The sequence below is a fragment of the Palaemon carinicauda genome, chromosome 26 (assembly GCF_036898095.1).
Source record: "Palaemon carinicauda isolate YSFRI2023 chromosome 26, ASM3689809v2, whole genome shotgun sequence".
Classification (NCBI taxonomy): domain Eukaryota; kingdom Metazoa; phylum Arthropoda; class Malacostraca; order Decapoda; family Palaemonidae; genus Palaemon; species Palaemon carinicauda.
The window spans coordinates 38,088,146-38,107,879 of NC_090750.1; the positions used below are offsets into that span (position 1 = coordinate 38,088,146).

Consider the following 19,734-nt stretch of genomic DNA (forward strand, 5'->3'; position numbering starts at 1 on the left):
AGGGAATATGGTGGCCGAATCGAATACCTGTACTGTGCATATGAGTAATGGGTTAGTACTAGATTCAAACATCTCCGAGATCATATAGGGGATAGGGAGATATATTTCTTTGACTTCATAGAATGGAGGTCTGAAGTGTAACTTACCCACATCTAGTCAGACCAGCCTGTACTGCAGAAAAAGGAAGAGGAGGAGTCTGTTATACTACATCAATTTCCAACATGTCAAAACAATACTATAGACATGATACAATCTGTCCTCATAAGGAGCTGAGCTTGCTACACAACGGATTGAGAAGCCACCACAGGGTCAAGCATAAATTGTCAAGGGACTTGTGGGTACAATCTCACAAATAAAAAGCCATGAAAGTGGTTTGTCTCTTCCAGACCTGTGCCTCATGTACTTGGTCCATCGACAGGTTTCTTTTAAAGTAGAAATGGGCAATACCCCTGACTTTGTGAGGTTTGATCCTGGCTGGTGCCTAGACTGTCTCGTCCACTGAGGTGTTGTAAGCTCTCCTGATCACCATATGAACCCAGAAAGATATTGTGTTAGTTGACACCTCTTTCTTGTACCTGCCAGTGCATATGAAGAGTCTCCCACACTCAGGTCTAAGATGTCAGGTTCTCTACAGACCTTGTAGAGACCTTACAAGACACAACAGCATCTCCCCTTCAATACTAGCTGATGCCTCCCAGAGGGAGGGGATGGAGAAGGACTTGAACCTGGGGTTATGTGCTGCCGGATTCAGAGTCTTGGCCATAAATTCTTCCTTCTACGAGTGTGGGTGACAAAGCAAGAGAGATCATGCATTTTGCTCACTTTTTTAGCCGACACTAAGATTACCAAGAAGACAGTCTTGAGTGCCAGATTCCTGTATATGACAACTTGTCTAAAGGCCTGAGGTCCAGGCACGATAGCTCGAAGCTTCTCACAAGCATAGACAGCCCCCAGGAAGCTGAGAGGTCTATGCAATTTAATCAAAAGGCCATAATTAAGTCTGAGAGATAGCCTTTGACAGCCGCAACTGAGAGACGCTTCTCCCAGCAAAGGAAGACAAGGAAATCCACGATCTGCGCTAGAGACGCTCCGACCAGAGAAATGCCAATTCTACATATGCAGATGATGCTACTCTTTTTGCATCCATTTTATCTCTTGAATGCAGATCTCGGGTTGCTGAATCCATTTATAGAGATCTACCTAAAATTAGTGCATTTTGCTTATTAAGGGGCATGAAGTTAAATATTAACAAACTGACAGTATGACTGTAAGTAGGTCAAAGACAGTGGCTCCTCAACATCCAGATCTGAGCATTGATAATGTTTATTTCATTTTGTATGACTTTAAAAAATTTAGGTGTGATTTTTGACAGCAAATTTACTTTTGAGAAACACATTAGGTCTGGGTCTTCTTCAATTGCACAAAAAAAAATTGGCTTATTGAGAAAGTCTTTTAATATTTCCGGTGATCAATCTATTCTGAAGAAGTGTTTTAATTCTTTCATTCTACCTTGTTTCATGTATTGTTATCCTGTCTTCAGCTGCTGAGTCTCATCTTAATTTGTTGAGGTCTATTAAATTTCTTATTCCTGATCTAGATATTAATCTCTTGCACCGTCGTTCAATTACTTCATTATGCATGTTGCATAAGATTTTTTTATTCTGACCACTCTTTACATTTAGATCTTCCTGGACAGTTCCATCCTGTTTGTAATATTAGGCATGCAGTTAATTCTTATAGTAAGGCCTTCTCCATCATGAGGCTCTATACTACACAGTACTCTGGAAGTTTTATTCCAGCTGTGACAAGTTGTGGAATGATTTTCCTAATCAGGTACAGTAGTTGAATCAGTAGGACTTCAAAAGTTAAAACTTGTAGCAAATGTTTTTATGTTGAACAGGCTGATATGTCTTTTTATAGTTTATATATGAAATATCTGTTTTAATGTTGTTAATGTTTTTAAAATATTTTATCTTAATTGTTCATTATTTCTTATGTCATTTATTTATTTCCTTATTTCCTTTCCTCACTGGGCTATATTTCCCTGTTGAAGCCTTTGGGCTTATAGTATCTTGCTTTTCCAACTATGGTTGTAGCTTAGCTAGCAATAATAATAATAATAATAATAATAATAATAATAATAATAATAATATGTTATTTTTATTAATAAAATAAATTTTTGAATATACTTACCCGGTGATCATATAAGCTGCAACTCTGTTGCTCGACAGAAAAACCTACGGTCAAAATACGCCAGCGATCGCTATGCAGGTGGGGGTGTACATCAACAGCGCCATCTGTCGAGCAGGTACTTAGTACTCCAAGTAAACAAAGAACCAATTTTCTCCTCGGTCCACTGGGTCTCTATTGGGGAGGAAGGGAGGGTCCTTTAATATATGATCACCAGGTAAGTATATTAAAAAATTTATTTTATTAATAAAAATAACATTTTTCAATATTAAACTTAGCCGGTGATCATATAAGCTGATTCACACCCAGGGGGGTGGGTAGAGACCAGCATTACATGTTTACATTATTATGAGCTAAGTATTTTGTATTTCATTTTAGCAGTTATTCAAAATAACAAACATAAAATAAATAAGTACCTGGTAAGGAAGTCGACTTGAACAATTACTCTGCCTTTTTAAGTACGTCTTCCTTACGGAGCCTCGCTATCCTCTTAGGATGCTGAGCGACCCCTAGGATCTGAAGTATCAAGGGTTGCAACCCATACAACAGGACCTCATCAAAACCTCTAATCTAGGCGCTTCTCAAGAAATGACTTTGACCACCCGCCAAATCAAGTAGGATGCGAAAGGCTTCTTAGCCTTCCGGACAACCCAAAAACAATAATAAAACATTTCAAGAGAAAGATTAAAAAGGTTATGGAATTAGGGAATTGTAGTGGTTGAGCCCTCACCCACTACTGCACTCGTTGCTACGAATGGTCCCAGAGTGTAGCAGTTCTCGTAAAGAGACTGGACATTCTTAAGATAAAAAGACGCGAACACTGATTTGCTTTTCCAATAGGTTGCGTTGATTATACTTTGCAGAGATCTATTTTGTTTAAAGGCCACGGAAGTTGCGACAGCTCTAACTTCGTGTGTCCTTACCTTCAGCAAAGCTTGGTTTTCCTCATTCAGATGGGAATGATCTTCTCGTATTAACAGTCTGATAAAATAGGATAAAGCATTCTTTGACATAGGCAAAGATGGATTCTTAACTGAACACCATAAAGCTTCAGACGGGCCTCGTAAAGGTTTTTAAATAGAACTTAAGAGCTCTTACAGGACATAAGACTCTTTCTAGTTCATTTCCAACCATACGATAAGTTTGGAATATCGAACGATATTGGTCAAGGCCGAGAAGGCAGCTCGTGTTTGGCTAGAAAACCAAGTTGTAGAACATGTAGCCGTTTCGGATGAGAATCCGATGTTCTTGCTGAAGGCATGAATCTCACTGACTCTTTTAGCTGTGGCTAAGCATATCAGGAAAAGAGTCTTTAAGGTGAGATCTTTTAGGGAGGCTGATTGTAGCGGTTCGAACCTGTCTGACATAAGGAATCTTAGTACCACGTCTAAATTCCAACCAGGTGTAACCAAACGACGCTCCTTCGTGGTCTCAAAAGACTTAAGGAGGTCCTGTAGATCTTTATTGTTGGAAAGATCTAAGCCTCTGTGACGGAAGACTGATGCCAACATGCTTCTGTAACCCTTGATAGTGGGAGCTGAAAGAGATCGTTCTTTCCTCAGATATAAGAGAAAGTCAGCTATTTGAGTTACAGAGGTACTGGTCGAGGATACGGATACTGACTTGCACCAGTTTCGGAAGATTTCCCACTTCGATTGGTAGACTCTAAGGGTGGATGTTCTCCTTGCTCTAGCAATCGCTCTGGCTGCCTCCTTCGAAAAGCCTCTAGCTCTTGAGAGTCTTTCGATAGTCTGAAGGCAGTCAGACAAAGAGCGTGGAGGCCTTGGTGTACCTTCTTTACGCGTGGCTGACGTAGAAGGTCCACCCTTAGGGGAAGTGTTCTGGGAACGTCTACTAGCCATCGAAGTACCTCGGTGAGCCATTCTCTCGCGGGCCAGAGGGAAGCAACTAGCGTCAACCTTGTCCCTTCGTGAGAGGCGAACTTCTGCAGTACCTTGTTGACAATCTTGAACGGAGGGAATGCATATAGATCTAGATGTGACCAATCTAGTAGAAAGGCATCTATATGAACTGCTGCTGGGTCCGGGATTGGTGAGCAAAATATTGGGAGCCTCTTGGTCATCGAGGTTGCGAAGAGATCTATGGTTGGCTGGCCCCAGGTGGCCCAAAGTCTCTTGCATACATCCTTGTGGAGGGTCCATTCTGTTGGAATTATTTGTCCCTTCCGACTGAGACAATCTGCCATGACATTCAAGTTGCCTTGGATGAACCTCGTTACTAGTGATATGTCTAGACCTTTAGACCAGGTGAGGAGGTCCCTTGCAATCTCGTACAATGTCAGAGAGTAGGTCCCTCCTTGCTTGGAGATGTACGCCAAAGCCGTGGTGTTGTCCGAGTTCACCTCCACCACTTTGCCTTGAAGGAGAGACCTGAAGCTTTTCCAGGTCAGACGTACTGCCAGTAGCTCCTTGCAGTTGAAATGCATTGTCCTTTGACTCGAGTTCCATAATCCCGAGCATTCCCTACCGTCTAATGTCGCACCCCAGCCTACGTCCGATGCGTCCGAGAAGAGAACGTGGTTGGGAGTCTGAACAGTCAGGGGAAGAACCTCTCTAAGGTTGATATAGTCCTTTCACCAAGTCAGACAAGACTTTATCTTTCCGGAAACCGGGATCGAGACCGCTTCTAGCGTCTTGTCCTTTTTCCAGTGAAAAGCTAGATGGTATAGAAGAGGACGGAGGTGTAGTCTTCCTAGTGACACAAATTGATCCACGGATGACAGTGTCCCTACCAGACTCATCCACAGCCTGACTGGGCAGCGTTCCTTCTTCAGCATCTTCTGGATGGATAGCAGGGCTGGGGGCTGATCGTCTTGTTCAGCAACGTCCTCATCAGAGGGTTCCTCATCCGAAACTGATGAGGAAACGGCAACGGAGTGAGCAACGTCTGACTCGCTGAATCCGGTCGCACTGGTGGATGCGTGACGGAGCCGGACGCAATATCATGGCACTGCTGCACAGTCTGTGAACTGTCAACAACCATGGGTGCGCGAGGAAGTACAGCGTCAACCCGAAACTGTCTAGACTGTCTGGGTTGTGCAGTCAGCACCCTACCGGGTTGCTGAGGTTGACGCACTGCGTCACAACAAGTCACCTCTGCTGGTTGTTGAACGTCCTGAACGTCAACAACCACCTCCGAGCGTCGCTTAACGTCAACGTGCGACTGGCAACCCACACTGGGTCGCATCGGTGGAGGAACCACCTCAACTGGCAGACGCGAGTAGGTTACCTCAGCGTCAACAGGGCGCACAACCGACCGGTTGGAAGGTTGTTGGCCAGAAGGAGGAACCACCTCAACTGGCAGACGCGAGTAGGTTACCTCAGCGTCAACAGGGCGCACAACCAACCGGTTGGAAGGTTGTTGGCCAGAAGGTTCTTCTCCGCATTTAAGTCCTCTATCAAGGACGCAAGCTTGGACTGCATGTCTTGCAGCAAAGCCCATTAGGGTCTACGGGAGCAGGTGTGGCAACAGACGGGGTTAGCGACTGAGGCGGAACCATTTACCATCCCTGAAAGCCTTGTTATGTGTGACATAATAGTACAGCAAAACTTCAAAGGCTCGACAAAAGTTGAGAAGTTGACCTGTAAACAACTTGGAGCGTCTCCTGGCTAGGCGCCAGGGCGAGTCTACCAGAATTGAGAAGTCTATCTGGGCAGAGGCATGAACTCCCAAGCCGAGAACTTCTCTCGTGTCCTATCAGACTCTCGCTCTATAAGCCAGTTTAAAAGAAGGGAAATCAAAGGCTGTATCCCTAAAACTCCTCCTGGTGCAAAAACCAGTCGCCTAGCCAACGTAACGCTCTCTAGGAGAGCGAGAGAGCACTAGCTTAAAAACAACGGCTTCGAAGTAGCTAGGCCTAGTGTAAGTTCTGACGTTTAGGCGAACGAGGAGCAGCAGTTACAAGATCCGGACGAAGATCCTTAAAAAATCATCATGATTTAATTAAAGTCCATAGGAGGCTAAGCAGCTTAAGGCTCCTCTCCAAATGACAGAGTCCTCAAGGGAATATCAGTAGGAGGGAGAACAGCACTTTCTCATCTACAGGAACCTTGTCCGATAAAAGCTAGGTTATCTCAGTGAGTCTCTCACTGGTGCATTAGTAGCAGACCAGAAGGCAACGTCATGTAACTGCTTGACAGTCTGTGAACTGTCAACAACTGAACTGTCAACCACAACAGGTGCGTGAGGACATACAGCACTGGTGCATTAGTAGCAGACCAGAAGGCAACGTCATGTAACTGCTTGACAGTCTGTGAACTGTCAACAACTGAACTGTCAACCACAACAGGTGCGTGAGGACATACAGTGTTCACTCGAGACTGCTTTGACTGTCTATACTGAGCAGTCAAAACAACTCTAGAATGCGGAGGTTGACGCACCGCGTCAAAACAAAACAACTTAGACTGTTGTTGTACCTCGCGAACGTCAACGGAAGGTTCCGTGCGTTACTGAACGTCAACATGCGGCTGGCAGGGTACACTGGAACGCATGGGTGGCGGGACTCTCTCAGTTGGAGTGCGGCAGAAGGTCGCCTCAGCGTCCACAGGACGCACAACCGTGTTGGTTGTAGGCTAGAGGTTGGTGCAGTGTCAACCTTCTCCGCACGAAAGTCCCGCATCAATGACGTTAACTGAGACTGCATGGTCTGCAGCAAAGACCACTTAGGGTCTACAGGAGCAGGTGCGGCAACAGACGGTGTGACTGCCTGATGCGGTACCGCTTTGCCTCTCTTAGGAGGTGAGCAGTCGTCGGAAGACTGCAGCGAGTCCGAACTGACCCAGTGGCTACAACTGGGCCGTTGGACTTGCGCGGAAGGGACCGACTTGCGCTTAATAAGCTGCGAGACCTTGGTCCATGGTTTCTTACGAGAAACCTCTTCCGCAGACGAGAAATAAATGGGCTCTCTCGTCTTTGTGTGGGTGGGGCGATCTTGGGTAGATACGCCCGAAACCACGGAGGGAAACGTCTGTTCGTTGATCAAGGCCTGACGAACCCATAAGTCGTTCGACATTACTTCTCCCCTGGGCTTGGGAGCTTGCAAGAGGTCCCGGACTAGGTGAACGACAGGCACGAACAGACGAACCCTCGGACGCAACACTGTAACACTTTGCGCATATCACTTTATCACTTTGATTTTCTGTTTTGCACTGATTTCACTGAAATCGAAACTTTTACTGATTTCTACCTGTAACACGCAATTCTACCCTTCATTAAAAGGTAGTAATTGCGAAATCAGTCGTATAATGCAGCTCATTAATACTAGCAAAAAACAGAAAACATATATAAAGATAAAAAATTCAGTGGCTGGGAAAGAGACTAAACACTAGTTCAAATAAACTACGTTTACAATCTCTCACCGCACATAGCCTGGGGACAAGAATAAAACCCTAGAAACGTTTTACCTTCTTCCCCGTACAGCGACTAGGGCGGAGAGTAACACGAGAACAACGTTACCCGCTTGAACGGAACGTTTTCTCTCCTCTCTCTCCCTCCGTCTCTATCTCTCTCTCTCTTTCTCTCTTGATTTCGCACCTAAGAGAAGAGCCCAATTATATATCGTCAAAAAAAAACATGTTATTTGACTAAAGGAAAAAACTGAAAGGTTTTCCAAATAAAAAGTTCCTTTAATTTAGAATTTAAAACATTTAAGCTAAGAAAGAATGAACGAAACGTCAGAATCGATTTACTCTTATCTGCAAAGTGAAACCGTGATACACTCTCTCTCTATCGTAACGATAGAGCGCATGTTGAACGTCCTGAACGTCAACAACTGCGTAGTCTAAAAAACTAAACGTTAGTTCATCTTTGAAAACAGTACGAAGACTATCAAAGAAATTCTTTCATAAAACATTAAATTTAAAAAGTTTTAAATTCTTTAAAGGCTAAATACGATATAACGGGCTCAACGTTGATTAACTTCGGTTCCAAGTTAGGACCGCCTACTATCAGGAAAGGTCGCATATAAACAAAACATAAAAATTTATTTTTATATGTTTATAATAAATGGAAAGTTAATCGAAGAGTCCTAATAAAGGCGGAGAGATATAAAATATATAGATCTATAACGTGTTAAGCAAAATTACTAAAAACCTAAACACACTTCCGTCTAAGGGAAGGGTCGGCCATTTAAAAGTGAAAGAGAGTCCATACTCTCTTTGTCACCATAATTAAATCTATCCAAAACGATTTCAAGTTTTGAGATGAAGATAAAACACCTGCATAGCGAAAGCTCAAAACTAGAATAGTGTACTTCACCAAATAGTTGTGAAAACAAATCCAGTTAGTAACAGCGTATTAGTAGGTCTTGCCAGTAGCCCGACAGAGAGAAAATTGGTTCTTTGTTTACTTGGAGTACTAAGTACCTGCTCGACAGATGGCGCTGTTGATGTACACCCCCACCTGCATAGCGATCGCTGGCGTATTTTGACCGTAGGTTTTTCTGTCGAGCAACAGAGTTGCAGCTTATATGATCACCGGCTAAGTTTAATATTGAAAAAATAATAATACAAGACCAATCATAGAATATGCCCCACTTAGCCTGGTAGACATCTGTCGAGGACCTCTGGAGGTATCCAGACATCTGTGCGTGCCTCACAAAAAGACTTTTGCTCACAGGAGATAATGGATAGTCTCCAACTGTGCAGAGATGACTCCAGGGTCCGGTGATACCTCTGCTGGCATGACTGAGAAGAGCAAGCCAAGGGGCTAGTTCTCTCAGGATCTCGACCAGAAGAGCTAGCAGATCGGGATATCACTTGGTGTGTTGTGTGAAAATATGTATAATTGTGAAATATACAAATTATTCTTGAAAGGCCGCTGATGAGTGTGAAACAATGATTGAGGTACAGTATACATAATCTACATTGAGTTTGACAGATTGGGACAGTTCTTGATTGTCACCTAAAAGTTTTGAACACTGATGTGTTGGGACTAAAAGTGGACCTGTGCTATGGGATTGTGAATATGGGAAAACTTTAGATTATATTGTAGGGATGTGCTCTTGCCAATGGTAAGTGTCCTAGGTACTGACTGTCAAGCCTGTGGAAGTGTTTGATCACTACTATTTTGGGAGAGCAAGATTTCATGTTATTGTGAAAATCTAATATAAAATATTGAAAAGGGGTCCTGAGGAATATTGCTAATTGTATCCTGCTTCTAGTAATGGAGCTCCATGTTTTCTTTTAATGAATAGGGACAGCAGTTTTGAAACTAACCAAGTATATTGACTAATTACTATCATTCGTTCTATGTTATTAACATAACAGCAGGGGCACTTTACACATATCATATATGAGATTGTAAAGCTGTACAGATTTTGTGATATTGTAGTTGAATATGGAGGAGATTTTGAGCAAGGAATTGTAAACAGTATGTAACTTGACCAGTAAACTTGAACAGGTTTGCATTGTTTGGAAAATACATGTATTAAAAAATTGTAGTTTATTCCAATGGGAATGCTTATAGCATTCTGCTTTTCCAACTAGGGTTGTAGCTTAGGAAGTAATAATCATAATAACAACAATAATAATAATAATATGGGGAGACTTCCTTAGGTGGGAAGAAGTCTCCCTCATGAGGAGGTCGCCTTAAGTTCTATGCCATCAAGGTATGGACAGGTAACAGAATAAATAGGTATACGAATTTGACATACAGGCTGGTTCGTGAAGAGACAGGGCCGAAGTGTCATTTCCCTCTATGTCAGTGACCTAACCGGAAATTAAACGCTGCCAAAAACGTGCATTAAGAGAATTATATCAACATATGAAACATAATGGATACAAATAAGTTATTCTCATCCATAGTAGGGTATGGTCAGCGAGAGTACTCCCAGGTCCACATACAGTATACTGGCTGATTAATTCAGTTTTTCTGATACTTTCGACCCAGATGTCGGAGGAACCTTGAGGAGGGCTACATCAGCAGAGCTGGTGCCAGTGCGCTCAATGGGGTTTGGAGAGTTGTCAATGGTAAAGAGATCACAAGTCTCTGGAATAGGCTCTTAGTTCTTGTGAAACCATATGGTTGCGACAAGATCACACACATCAAGTTCTCAAGGGGAGTACCTGGCAGTGCTTTCCCTGAGGACATATAGTTTAGCAAGTAATGATAATAATAATAATAATAATAATAATAATAATAATAAAAATAATAATAATAATAATACTCTTACAATGCAGAGAAAATCTGATGCCATGAAACAGAGTTGAGAGTCCCTTAAGGGGAAAGAATATATATTGATTGCTATCCTGCAGCAATATATCCTAAGGAAGAGGTACCTAATATCTACTGGTATAGTCTAGTAAATAGTGGCCTGTTAAGGTGGTATGGCTCTTGTAGACCCCCACACTAAGGACCTGAGCCACTGAATCGTTTTCTGGTAAACACCACAAACTCCTTACGCTTGAAAGGGACATGACGAATTCTACATCAAACGCAGAGGCTACTAAAATTTGTCAACAATGAATTCCTCTATCAGCGGGTCGATAAACCTACTAGGGTAAACAACATACGAGATATAGTGCTAACAAAAGAAAAAATTTAATATCCAGTTTTTCAATAGGTAAAAATATTGGCAAAAGTGACCACAAAAGAGTTATTTTTCAGGTAAATATTTCTAATCTAAAAGATAGGAAAATTACAAAAAGCTAGACTACAGATGTAGTAACTGGATAAAACTGACGGAATACACCAAAAATTTAGAATACAATGAAACAGGGAACAGTTACACAATGGGACTTATTTGTATAAATATACAAGGAAAAAAGGATTATATGTATACTGCACAGAAAAATTTAACCAAATGGAACTCCACAACCTGTGTGGTTCAACAGAGAAATAGCCAATGCAATAAGAAGCAGAGACAGGAAACATAAATCATTAGGTTCACAGCTTTCAATTCATGAAATTTCCGAGCACAAGAAGTAAAGCTGAAAAGTAGATAAACTAGTTAGAAGATCAATGAAGAGTGGCTTCAGCTAGTAAAGAAAACCCTAAGGAATTTTTTGTGTATGCATACAGTAGAAAGCCAATAAAAAACGTAGCCTATTACAAGACTAGGAAGATAATCTTATAACAAATGATTTGGAAAAAGTCGAACTGATGAATGCATATTTCACAACTGTTGGATAAAGATGGAGGATGGAATGTTTGAACTTATTTGGTCTAAAAAATCGATGACTAAGGGGACAGTTAATAGAAGCATTCAAAATTCTTAAAGGAATAACAGATGTAGATTACAACAATCTATTCATGCTTAGCACAAATCAGTCCAGAGGTAACTGATACAAACTGGAATTGAAAAGATACACCATTCTTTGGCAATTTCTTTATATACAAAATAGAGAATACTGTACTTGGAATAAACTTCCAGCGGATGTAGTAAATAGTAACACATCAAACGAGTTCAAGAATAACTTAGACGAGTTCATATGAACTCTCTAAATACTTAAACTAACTCGTTCCACCAAAGAGGAAATGGAGTCTCCGCGGATGGACTAAAAAGTATTTGAGACATCCCAAATCCTTGTAACACACACACTGACACCCACCCCAGCCCCACACCCATCTCCACCTCTACACCCACACTCTCCTCACTCTCTCTGAAAAAAATGAAATCTTTGATTTTTTACAAGGTCTTAATTAAATACTCACTGACGGAGATCGCAATATTTGAAGGTCTCAACCCATCAAGATGTGCTGTAGAGGGGGTACATGCTATAATAATAAAATGCTATAGCAGAACACTCTACAGTAGAGGGTTAAGTTGTAATAATGTTTAGATTAGCATAATACTGTATTAATTAAAGGGTATTCATTAAAAATTCATGATTCTAATTACCGTATCCTCACTTTCTGCATCTCGCACCATCTCTGTCACATCGAAGATTATAACTGTAACCCAATTGTTCGATAACTATAAAAACTAGTTTAGTATTTTCTTTATACAGTGGTAACTCTACATACGATCTTAATTTGTTCCAGAAACTGCTTCGTATGTTAAAACAATCGTATGTTGGAGCAAATATTCCCATAAGAATACACTGTAATTTGTATAATTCGTTCCACACCCCAAAAACCTATATTAACTCCTTAATAAATTACTACATACAATTACACTTAACAATAACATAACTGCATAAAATGAAAGAAGCATGTAAAAAGATAATTATAAAGAAATAATAAATAAAAAATGTGTTTTATTGTCACTTTACCTTAGAGACAAGCCAACGAAGGTGTAGGATTTGCTACGCCAGGAGGAGACGGACAATCGGCGAGAAGGTAGACATGGTGTTAACATGTTCTTTAAATAAATACTCTCTCTCTCTCTCTTGGGTCTTCTTCACTGTTAGTGTTAAGAGACGTCTATTATTTTTTTCTGAAGAGAGAGAGAGAGAGAGAGAGAGAGAGAGAGAGAGAGAGAGAGAGAGAGAGAGAGAGAGAGAGAGAGATTAAACAAAAATGTGTTGTGTACATATGATTTTTAACAGCGTCAACTAGTTGAAAGACAATTAAATGTAACTAAAAAAACAATATCAGCAAATCTGAATTCCTTTATTAACTAAAACAAAAATTGATACAAACACACTCGTGTGAGTATGCGCAAACACACACACACGCAGGAGGAGACACGATCGGCGAGGAGGTAGAGATGGTGACTGCGATAACGTACCGTAACTTACACTACGGAAACTTTAATCTAACTTAGCTTATTTATTTTTTTTTAATTTTCATATTTCATATTTTTTACATTTTTTTCTTTTGATTTTTAATTTTCAGCACTTTCAGTGACGAGTTACGGTACGTTATCGCAGTCACCATCTCTACCTCCTCCCCTACCGTCTGTCTCTTACTGTGTAGCAATTCTTGCACCTGTGTGTGTGTGTTTGTGCATACGCACACGAGTGTGTTTGTATCAATATTTGTTTTAGTTAATAAAGGAATTCAGATAAGCTGTTATTACTTTCTTAGTTACATTTAATTGTTTTTCAACTCGTTGACGCTGTTAAAAATCATATGTACTGTAAACACATTTTTGTTTAATCTCTCTCTCTCTCTCTCTCTCGGAAAAAAAATAATAGACGTCTTTAACACTATAACAGCGAAGAAGAAGGGAAAGGGAGAGAGAGAGAGAGAGAGAGAGAGAGAGAGATTTTATTTAAAGAACATGTTAATGCTATGTTTAGAGAGAAACAGAAAAAGAGAGAAGACTTTTTTAAAAGAGCTTGTTAATGCTATCTTGGTTTTCTTTGCTTCACTTTTTTCTTTCTTTCTGTTCATCACGCTGGCCCTTCCCACAAATAATCGTTGCCAACAATAATTTTTTCCTTTATCCCTATCAACAAAAAGCGTTCTATCTCTTCCAGGGTATTGCTAGGATGTCTTGTAATAATGGTGATCCCCTTCGATGGTTTATCTGCTTTATTGGCTGCCTTCTGCTTGATGATTGTCGAGATCATAGGCCTATTCCGGCCATATTGTTTAGCCATATCACTCACATGCACACTGCTCTCATGTTTTTCTATAATTTCTTGCTTTAATTCTAATGAAAGAATTGCCTTCTTCCTTTTCTACCACTACCTGTACTGAAACTTAGCTTCTTAGGCACCATGATTATAGGTAAAATCAAAAAGGAGATGTGAGAAAAGGAAGAAAATAAGCACAGTTAATAACAGATCAAACAGAGGACAACCACACGATACACACAAGAACAGAGAACAGAGCACTCGACGCTCAATGGCGTTCCTCTTACGTGCTGCCATCTACCAGCGTAAACAAGATCTACATCGTATGTTGGAGCATTACTTCGGGTGTCGAGACAGAAATTTGGTCGAATTTTACTTCGTATGTTGGAAAATTCGTATGTTAGGACAATCGTATGTAGAGGTTCCACTGTATTTGCTGGTGGTTCCATAATTGTGGATACAAGTTGACACAAAATCAAACGGACTTGTTAAAGTTGGGAAAAGTATTTTGGTAATGTAATGTACAATTATCCTTTGTAATAGTTCATAATTATCGTAAATTATCATACTGTCATTGTTGATTAAATGCAAACACAATCGTTTTCTTGTTTTGCTACGTGTACGAATTTATATGATACGGTAAGTAAAATATTTGTAAAAACATAATATCGAACTAAAAGGTCTTAATATTATTAGTTATCATCACACGTGTGTAAATGCATTCGTTAGTTCGTTATAATCAACAATGAAACGTAAACAAATGTAAGGTTTCCGTTTTAGGCAGCGTGTTTCAGAAAAACATAAAATTACATTCATTTAATTTATTTTGAAGTTCTAAGTAAAAAATTGTAATCACAAAATCATTATAAAATCAATATTTGATAAGATAACTGTGGCTGCAAAACTAACCTAAACAAAGATGTTTACGTTTGTTTGTTATGATCATCAGAGATGAACGTAAACAAAACAATGGTTTCCGTTTTACATGGTGTCCTTTTTGCACATAAAATCACATTTAATTACTTCATTTTGGATTTTATATGATATAGCAAAAGCTAGTCTATACACAGATGGTTTTGCAATTCACCAGTCGTCTTATTCAATGGATACGACATATTCTTTAAAATTTGTCCTAATCTTAGGCCATGTTATACACGGAAATACTGTATACGTTTTTACACCCATCCTAGGTGTAATTTCAACCTTTTTCAAGTTATTAAAACTTTAAAATACTTTAAATGTCTTATCTATTCATAAGAACAATCTATCATTAGAAATAAATATAGGATAGTACATAGAAAATATTGAAAACGGGTAGTAAAAACATTTGAAAGGGTAAGTTCCCATTTGCCTTGCCCCTAATAGAATTATTCCTGTTATGTGTTTGAATGCAAGAGTTGATGGGAGAAGTACAAGAGGAAGGCCAAGGTTTGGGTGGATGGATGGAGTGAAGAAAGCTCTGGGTAATAGGAGGATAGATGTGAGAGAGGCAAGAGAGCGTGCTAGAAATAGGAATAAATGGCGAGCGATTGTGACGCAGTTCCGGTAGGCCCTGCTGCTTCCTCCGGTGCCTTAGATGACCGCGGAGGTAGCAGCAGTAGGGGATTCAGCATTATGAAGCTTCATCTGTGGTGGATAACGGGGGAGGGTGGACTATGGCACCCTAGCAGTACCAGCTGAACTCGGTTGAGTCCCTTGTCAGGCTGGGAGGAACGTAGAGAGTAGAGGTCCCCTTTTTGTTTTGTTTCATTTGTTGATGTCGGCTACCCCCCAAAATTGGGGGAAGTGCCTTGGTACATGTATGTATGTGTTTGGAAATATGCAATTTTCCATTTATACGAGGCTGTGGATCGACCAAATTCTCTCATAATTCGGGACCCTACTGTATATATCTATTGTATATTCATTTACATAAAGGTAATGATACAGTTTTTACCCTATTTATTATTGCCATATCTTCATAATAAATAGCCTATTAGAGGAATAATTCTATATCAACAAAATCAACTTTTCTATGCAAGCCCATCTCAGAAAATGTACACACACTCGGCAGATATTGCCATTAGCTAATTTCAGGCTACTACTCCTGAAGATATACAAACATATGATGAATTCTCCTCACAATATAAGTTAAAATGATGATATTACAAATGTTTTAATTTATTGTCTCCTTAGAAATTCAAAATCAATGAAATAAAGCTGTTTCTATGTTTTTCCTACATATGAGGCATAAAAGGGAAACCATTGTTTAGTTTACATTTCCTCGCCAAACACAAGGAATGAACAAACGAACAACCAACACATTTACACATCCAATTATTAACTAAAATCAGTACACTAATAGCTTCTAGTAAACTTTATGAAAATTGGGGTAGTCAATAACACTGGTATTTGTGCAATATTCATTTAAAGAAGTTTTTGATAAGTTTTATCATTTGGCTATGTAAATGTGTTTGTTCATTTATTGTGATTGGTGATGAAACGTGAACAATATGGTTTCCCTTTTGGGCATTGTAAATTATGTAGAAAAAAATGTATGGCATTCTTGTATACATATTTTTATAATTTTGTTTTATTTTAATAGTTGGAAAGTAGTAGTAGTAGTTCCCTGATTACTTGCTAGTGTTTCCTGCTACTGTACTCAGTTTGTTTTGATTCTGCCTATGCATGAAGAGATCTTTGTTTTCATAAGTTTCTTTCAATTTACATACATTGCTTAATTATGTCATCCAAGGGGGAAAATATAAAGCATAGTAATCTTTGCTGCTCGGTTTGATGTTAACTCAGATAATGGGCATATAAAGCAGGCTGGTAACCTACATAATCTGGTATGATATTGATTGATTTTATGCTTCAAGAAACATATTTTTGATACAACGGACTATTGGCGATAACGGACAGCCCCTCCCCTCTATTAGACCATTTTTGCGAGACTCAACTGTACAAATAGAGTGGTTGCTCACGAATGCTTAATTCAGCAAGTGGAGAAATATAATCCACGTTACCAGCTTGGTGTTCTACTTTAGAATCCAGGGGTTGAAATGAGCAGACCGAATTGCGGACCAGCAAGGGTTTTACAGTAGAAGGAACTGAAGTATATACAGAGCGCAAGGCTCTTGGAGAGCGATCAACTCCTGCGTGCGATGCGCACCACCAGAATCCTTTCTGACTGGTTCACTAGAAGCACTGAGCAAAACTTGAAGAAATAGGCTAAGGTTCAAAACTACACAGAATCTTTGCCTTTACCCAAAGACTCACTGGCTTGTTTAGATTGAAGAAAAGAACCCATAGATGACAAGAATTTATAAAGGTCATTACTATGAAAACCCAAAAATTCATTAATGGCAGGAATGGCATTATCACCATCATCCCCACAGTAAGCGATAAGCCTAATCTTCTCTGGATTTTCCTCTTAAATAAAAGTTAATCTTCTTTTACGTCTGTTACTTTCAACATGGTCAGCAGTCACATAAACACTTACTTATCCACAAGAGGAACAGTAAGGTCTTCACATTCCTAACAACAATAATCTACATCATAATATTGCACATGGCACAAGAAACAAAAAGAATGCAGCTCATGAGCGATCAGAAATAACATTCTTGAGCAACCTACAAAGAAATTACTAAAAATCCAAAAGACATCATTGACAATCCCTAATAACCTAAATAACACTATAAAAACTTTTTATAAAGCTTTCACTATTCTAGAGTAGGTAAACGATGTAGACTTATCAAGCATAGGTTGATGAGAAGACAAAGACAAAACATCTACGTTATTATAGTAATATTAATGGCTAGATTGACTCAATGCTGTACTAGATACGCCTATTTAAAAGAAAGAAATCAGGAAATTTTTAGGTCTGGGCAAATGTTGATAAAAACTAAGCTTAGAAAGTCATATGAACATCAAGGGAGGTTGATAGAAATAAAACTTACTCTGCTTTTGAGGATTCCTCTTTTGGAGCTTTTGGCGTTAATCTTCTTTGTGCTGGAGACCTAATTCGCTGTGGTTTCTGAGGCTAATAAAAAGAAAACTATTAAATATCAATAGAAACTTCTAGACTGTAATATATAACTATGGCAAAGAACCAAAATTTACAAATGTATACAGTAAGGATTTTTTTCAAAATCTACATGACAAGAAAATTTAAAGATTTTCTGCTGAATAAAAAGTTTTGTTTAATATACAGACTTAATGAATTATTCATGCTTACAGTTAACTTGGGAAGAATTGGTGATAGTTTATTACTGCTTGGTCGTATCTTACTACGATATCCGTATTTCCTCAAAATAGGGGACACTTTCTTCATGGGAGAAGTCTTGATTGGCGATCTCATTATCTTTGCCGGAGATATCTTGCGAAAAGATGAATATGCAGTTTTTTGAGGGGACATATTCATTATAAGCCTTATGTTCTCCATTCCACTAACTCCAGAAGAAGGAATTGGACTTTGATAAACAGAGGTGACTAGTGTAGCACTTGCAGCATGAAGAGGACCTTGAATATTCAGGATGGGTACATGTTCTCCATTCTTTTCAGGTGAAGTATCCAACTTAGCATTAATTGTATTTTCTGTGGTGACCATACTTCTCATGGGGCTATTTTCTTTTCCATCTCTTTCAGCAGGATTTTCAAGAGGCCTGCAAGCTGAACCTTCTGATTCAGTAACATCACTTGTCGAACTTTGTTTACCTTCGTTTTCCAAATATAAAGGATACTTTACGGATATGAATGGACGAATATCTTTAACAGGACTTGGAATTAATTTTTCAGGTGTACTTAGAAGTGAAGGCATATGAAGATTGGGGGTGGGTATCTCAGTTAATGATGGACAGGGTGATTTATGTGGTGTTTCAAGAGAGTAATTTGGATTTTTCTCTGGATCAATATTCTTAGACAAACCCGCATTAACTTTATTAGAATCTTCTGACATATGGTTATCAGCTACACTACTTATAAAATCCTTTTTAGATTCATTTTCTTTTGATACATTATTTGATGTATGACTTATCACATTACAAGAAGATTTCACAGTTGTACCCTCCAGGTCAGTTGACTCTGTAATGGAATTTTCCATTGGTGAAAAAGTACTAACGGTCTTATCAAAGTCTGGTTTATCTGAAATTACTGAACTTTCTTGCATCCCAGACTGTTCAAGTACCTTTAACTTTGAATCCACAGATATTTCTCTTGCATCACCAGAAACATCAGCAGTCATTTGTCTAGGCTGTAATAAAGGTGGAGCAGAGTTACTTGGTGGCAATAACATTTCACTTAGTGGTTTGCTTGCAACTGCTTTTGCAAGAGAGGGCTCAGTGAAAGGACACTGAACTGGTAAGGCTTTAATTGTTGTTATAGGAGATAAAACTGCCATTTTTGGCACACTATAACCAAAAGATGGACGTGTTACAATTGGAGCACGAGTTGATGGTAACATCACTTTTGCATTACTCCCTGGCTGAATTATAACCATATTTGTTCCCTGAAACATAAAATATATTACCTTATCTAAGTTACAAATAACAAATACTTTTCACAAATTTTATACACCTACAATATATACACTACCAAAAATACAAGCTTTCTCTATTTTTATTTTGTTGCTTAAAACATTTTCAATGTGGTAAAAAATCTTGAATAATCAAATCAAATTCAACTTCTTATTTCAAATTAAATATGCATTTGAATGTATAACTTGATCAAAGGAAGCTGAAAGATATGTATTATGAATTAAAGTATCTTTATTTTCCCTAGCAGGCAAATCTTGATTATACAGTAAGTGATAAAGGAAAGTGGCAAATAATATTTAACAGAATAAAGAGGTGAAGAAATAATTTCCCCCTAAAAATTTCTTTCTTATAAACACAAAAAATTGTGAAATAATTGGTATTTTTCCTAACTATACAAACCTGAAGTTCTTTATGTTGGAGATAGAACCCTATGTGGGAGCTGAGCTGGTTACATAACTACTTGAGCAGCCACCACAGGTCCAAGCACAAAGGTGTCAAGGGACTTCTTGGTACACTCCCGAAAGTAAAAAGCCGTGAAAGTTTCTTCC

The 19,734-nt window shown here is 39.1% G+C and overlaps 1 protein-coding gene across 2 annotated transcripts in view; it reads right to left on the bottom strand.

Annotated features, from left to right (window-relative positions):
- The window catches only part of mute (muscle wasted), a 421,459-nt gene that overhangs the window by 118,719 nt on the left and 283,006 nt on the right, over window positions 1–19,734 (bottom strand). For both annotated transcript variants that reach the window (XM_068349571.1, XM_068349570.1), the window contains exons 18-19: window positions 17,890–19,158; window positions 17,612–17,694 (exon numbers count right to left, since the gene is read on the bottom strand). In XM_068349571.1, coding sequence (XP_068205672.1) covers window positions 17,612–17,694; window positions 17,890–19,158 — 1,352 coding nt within the window. The remainder of the gene's footprint in view (window positions 1–17,611; window positions 17,695–17,889; window positions 19,159–19,734) is intronic.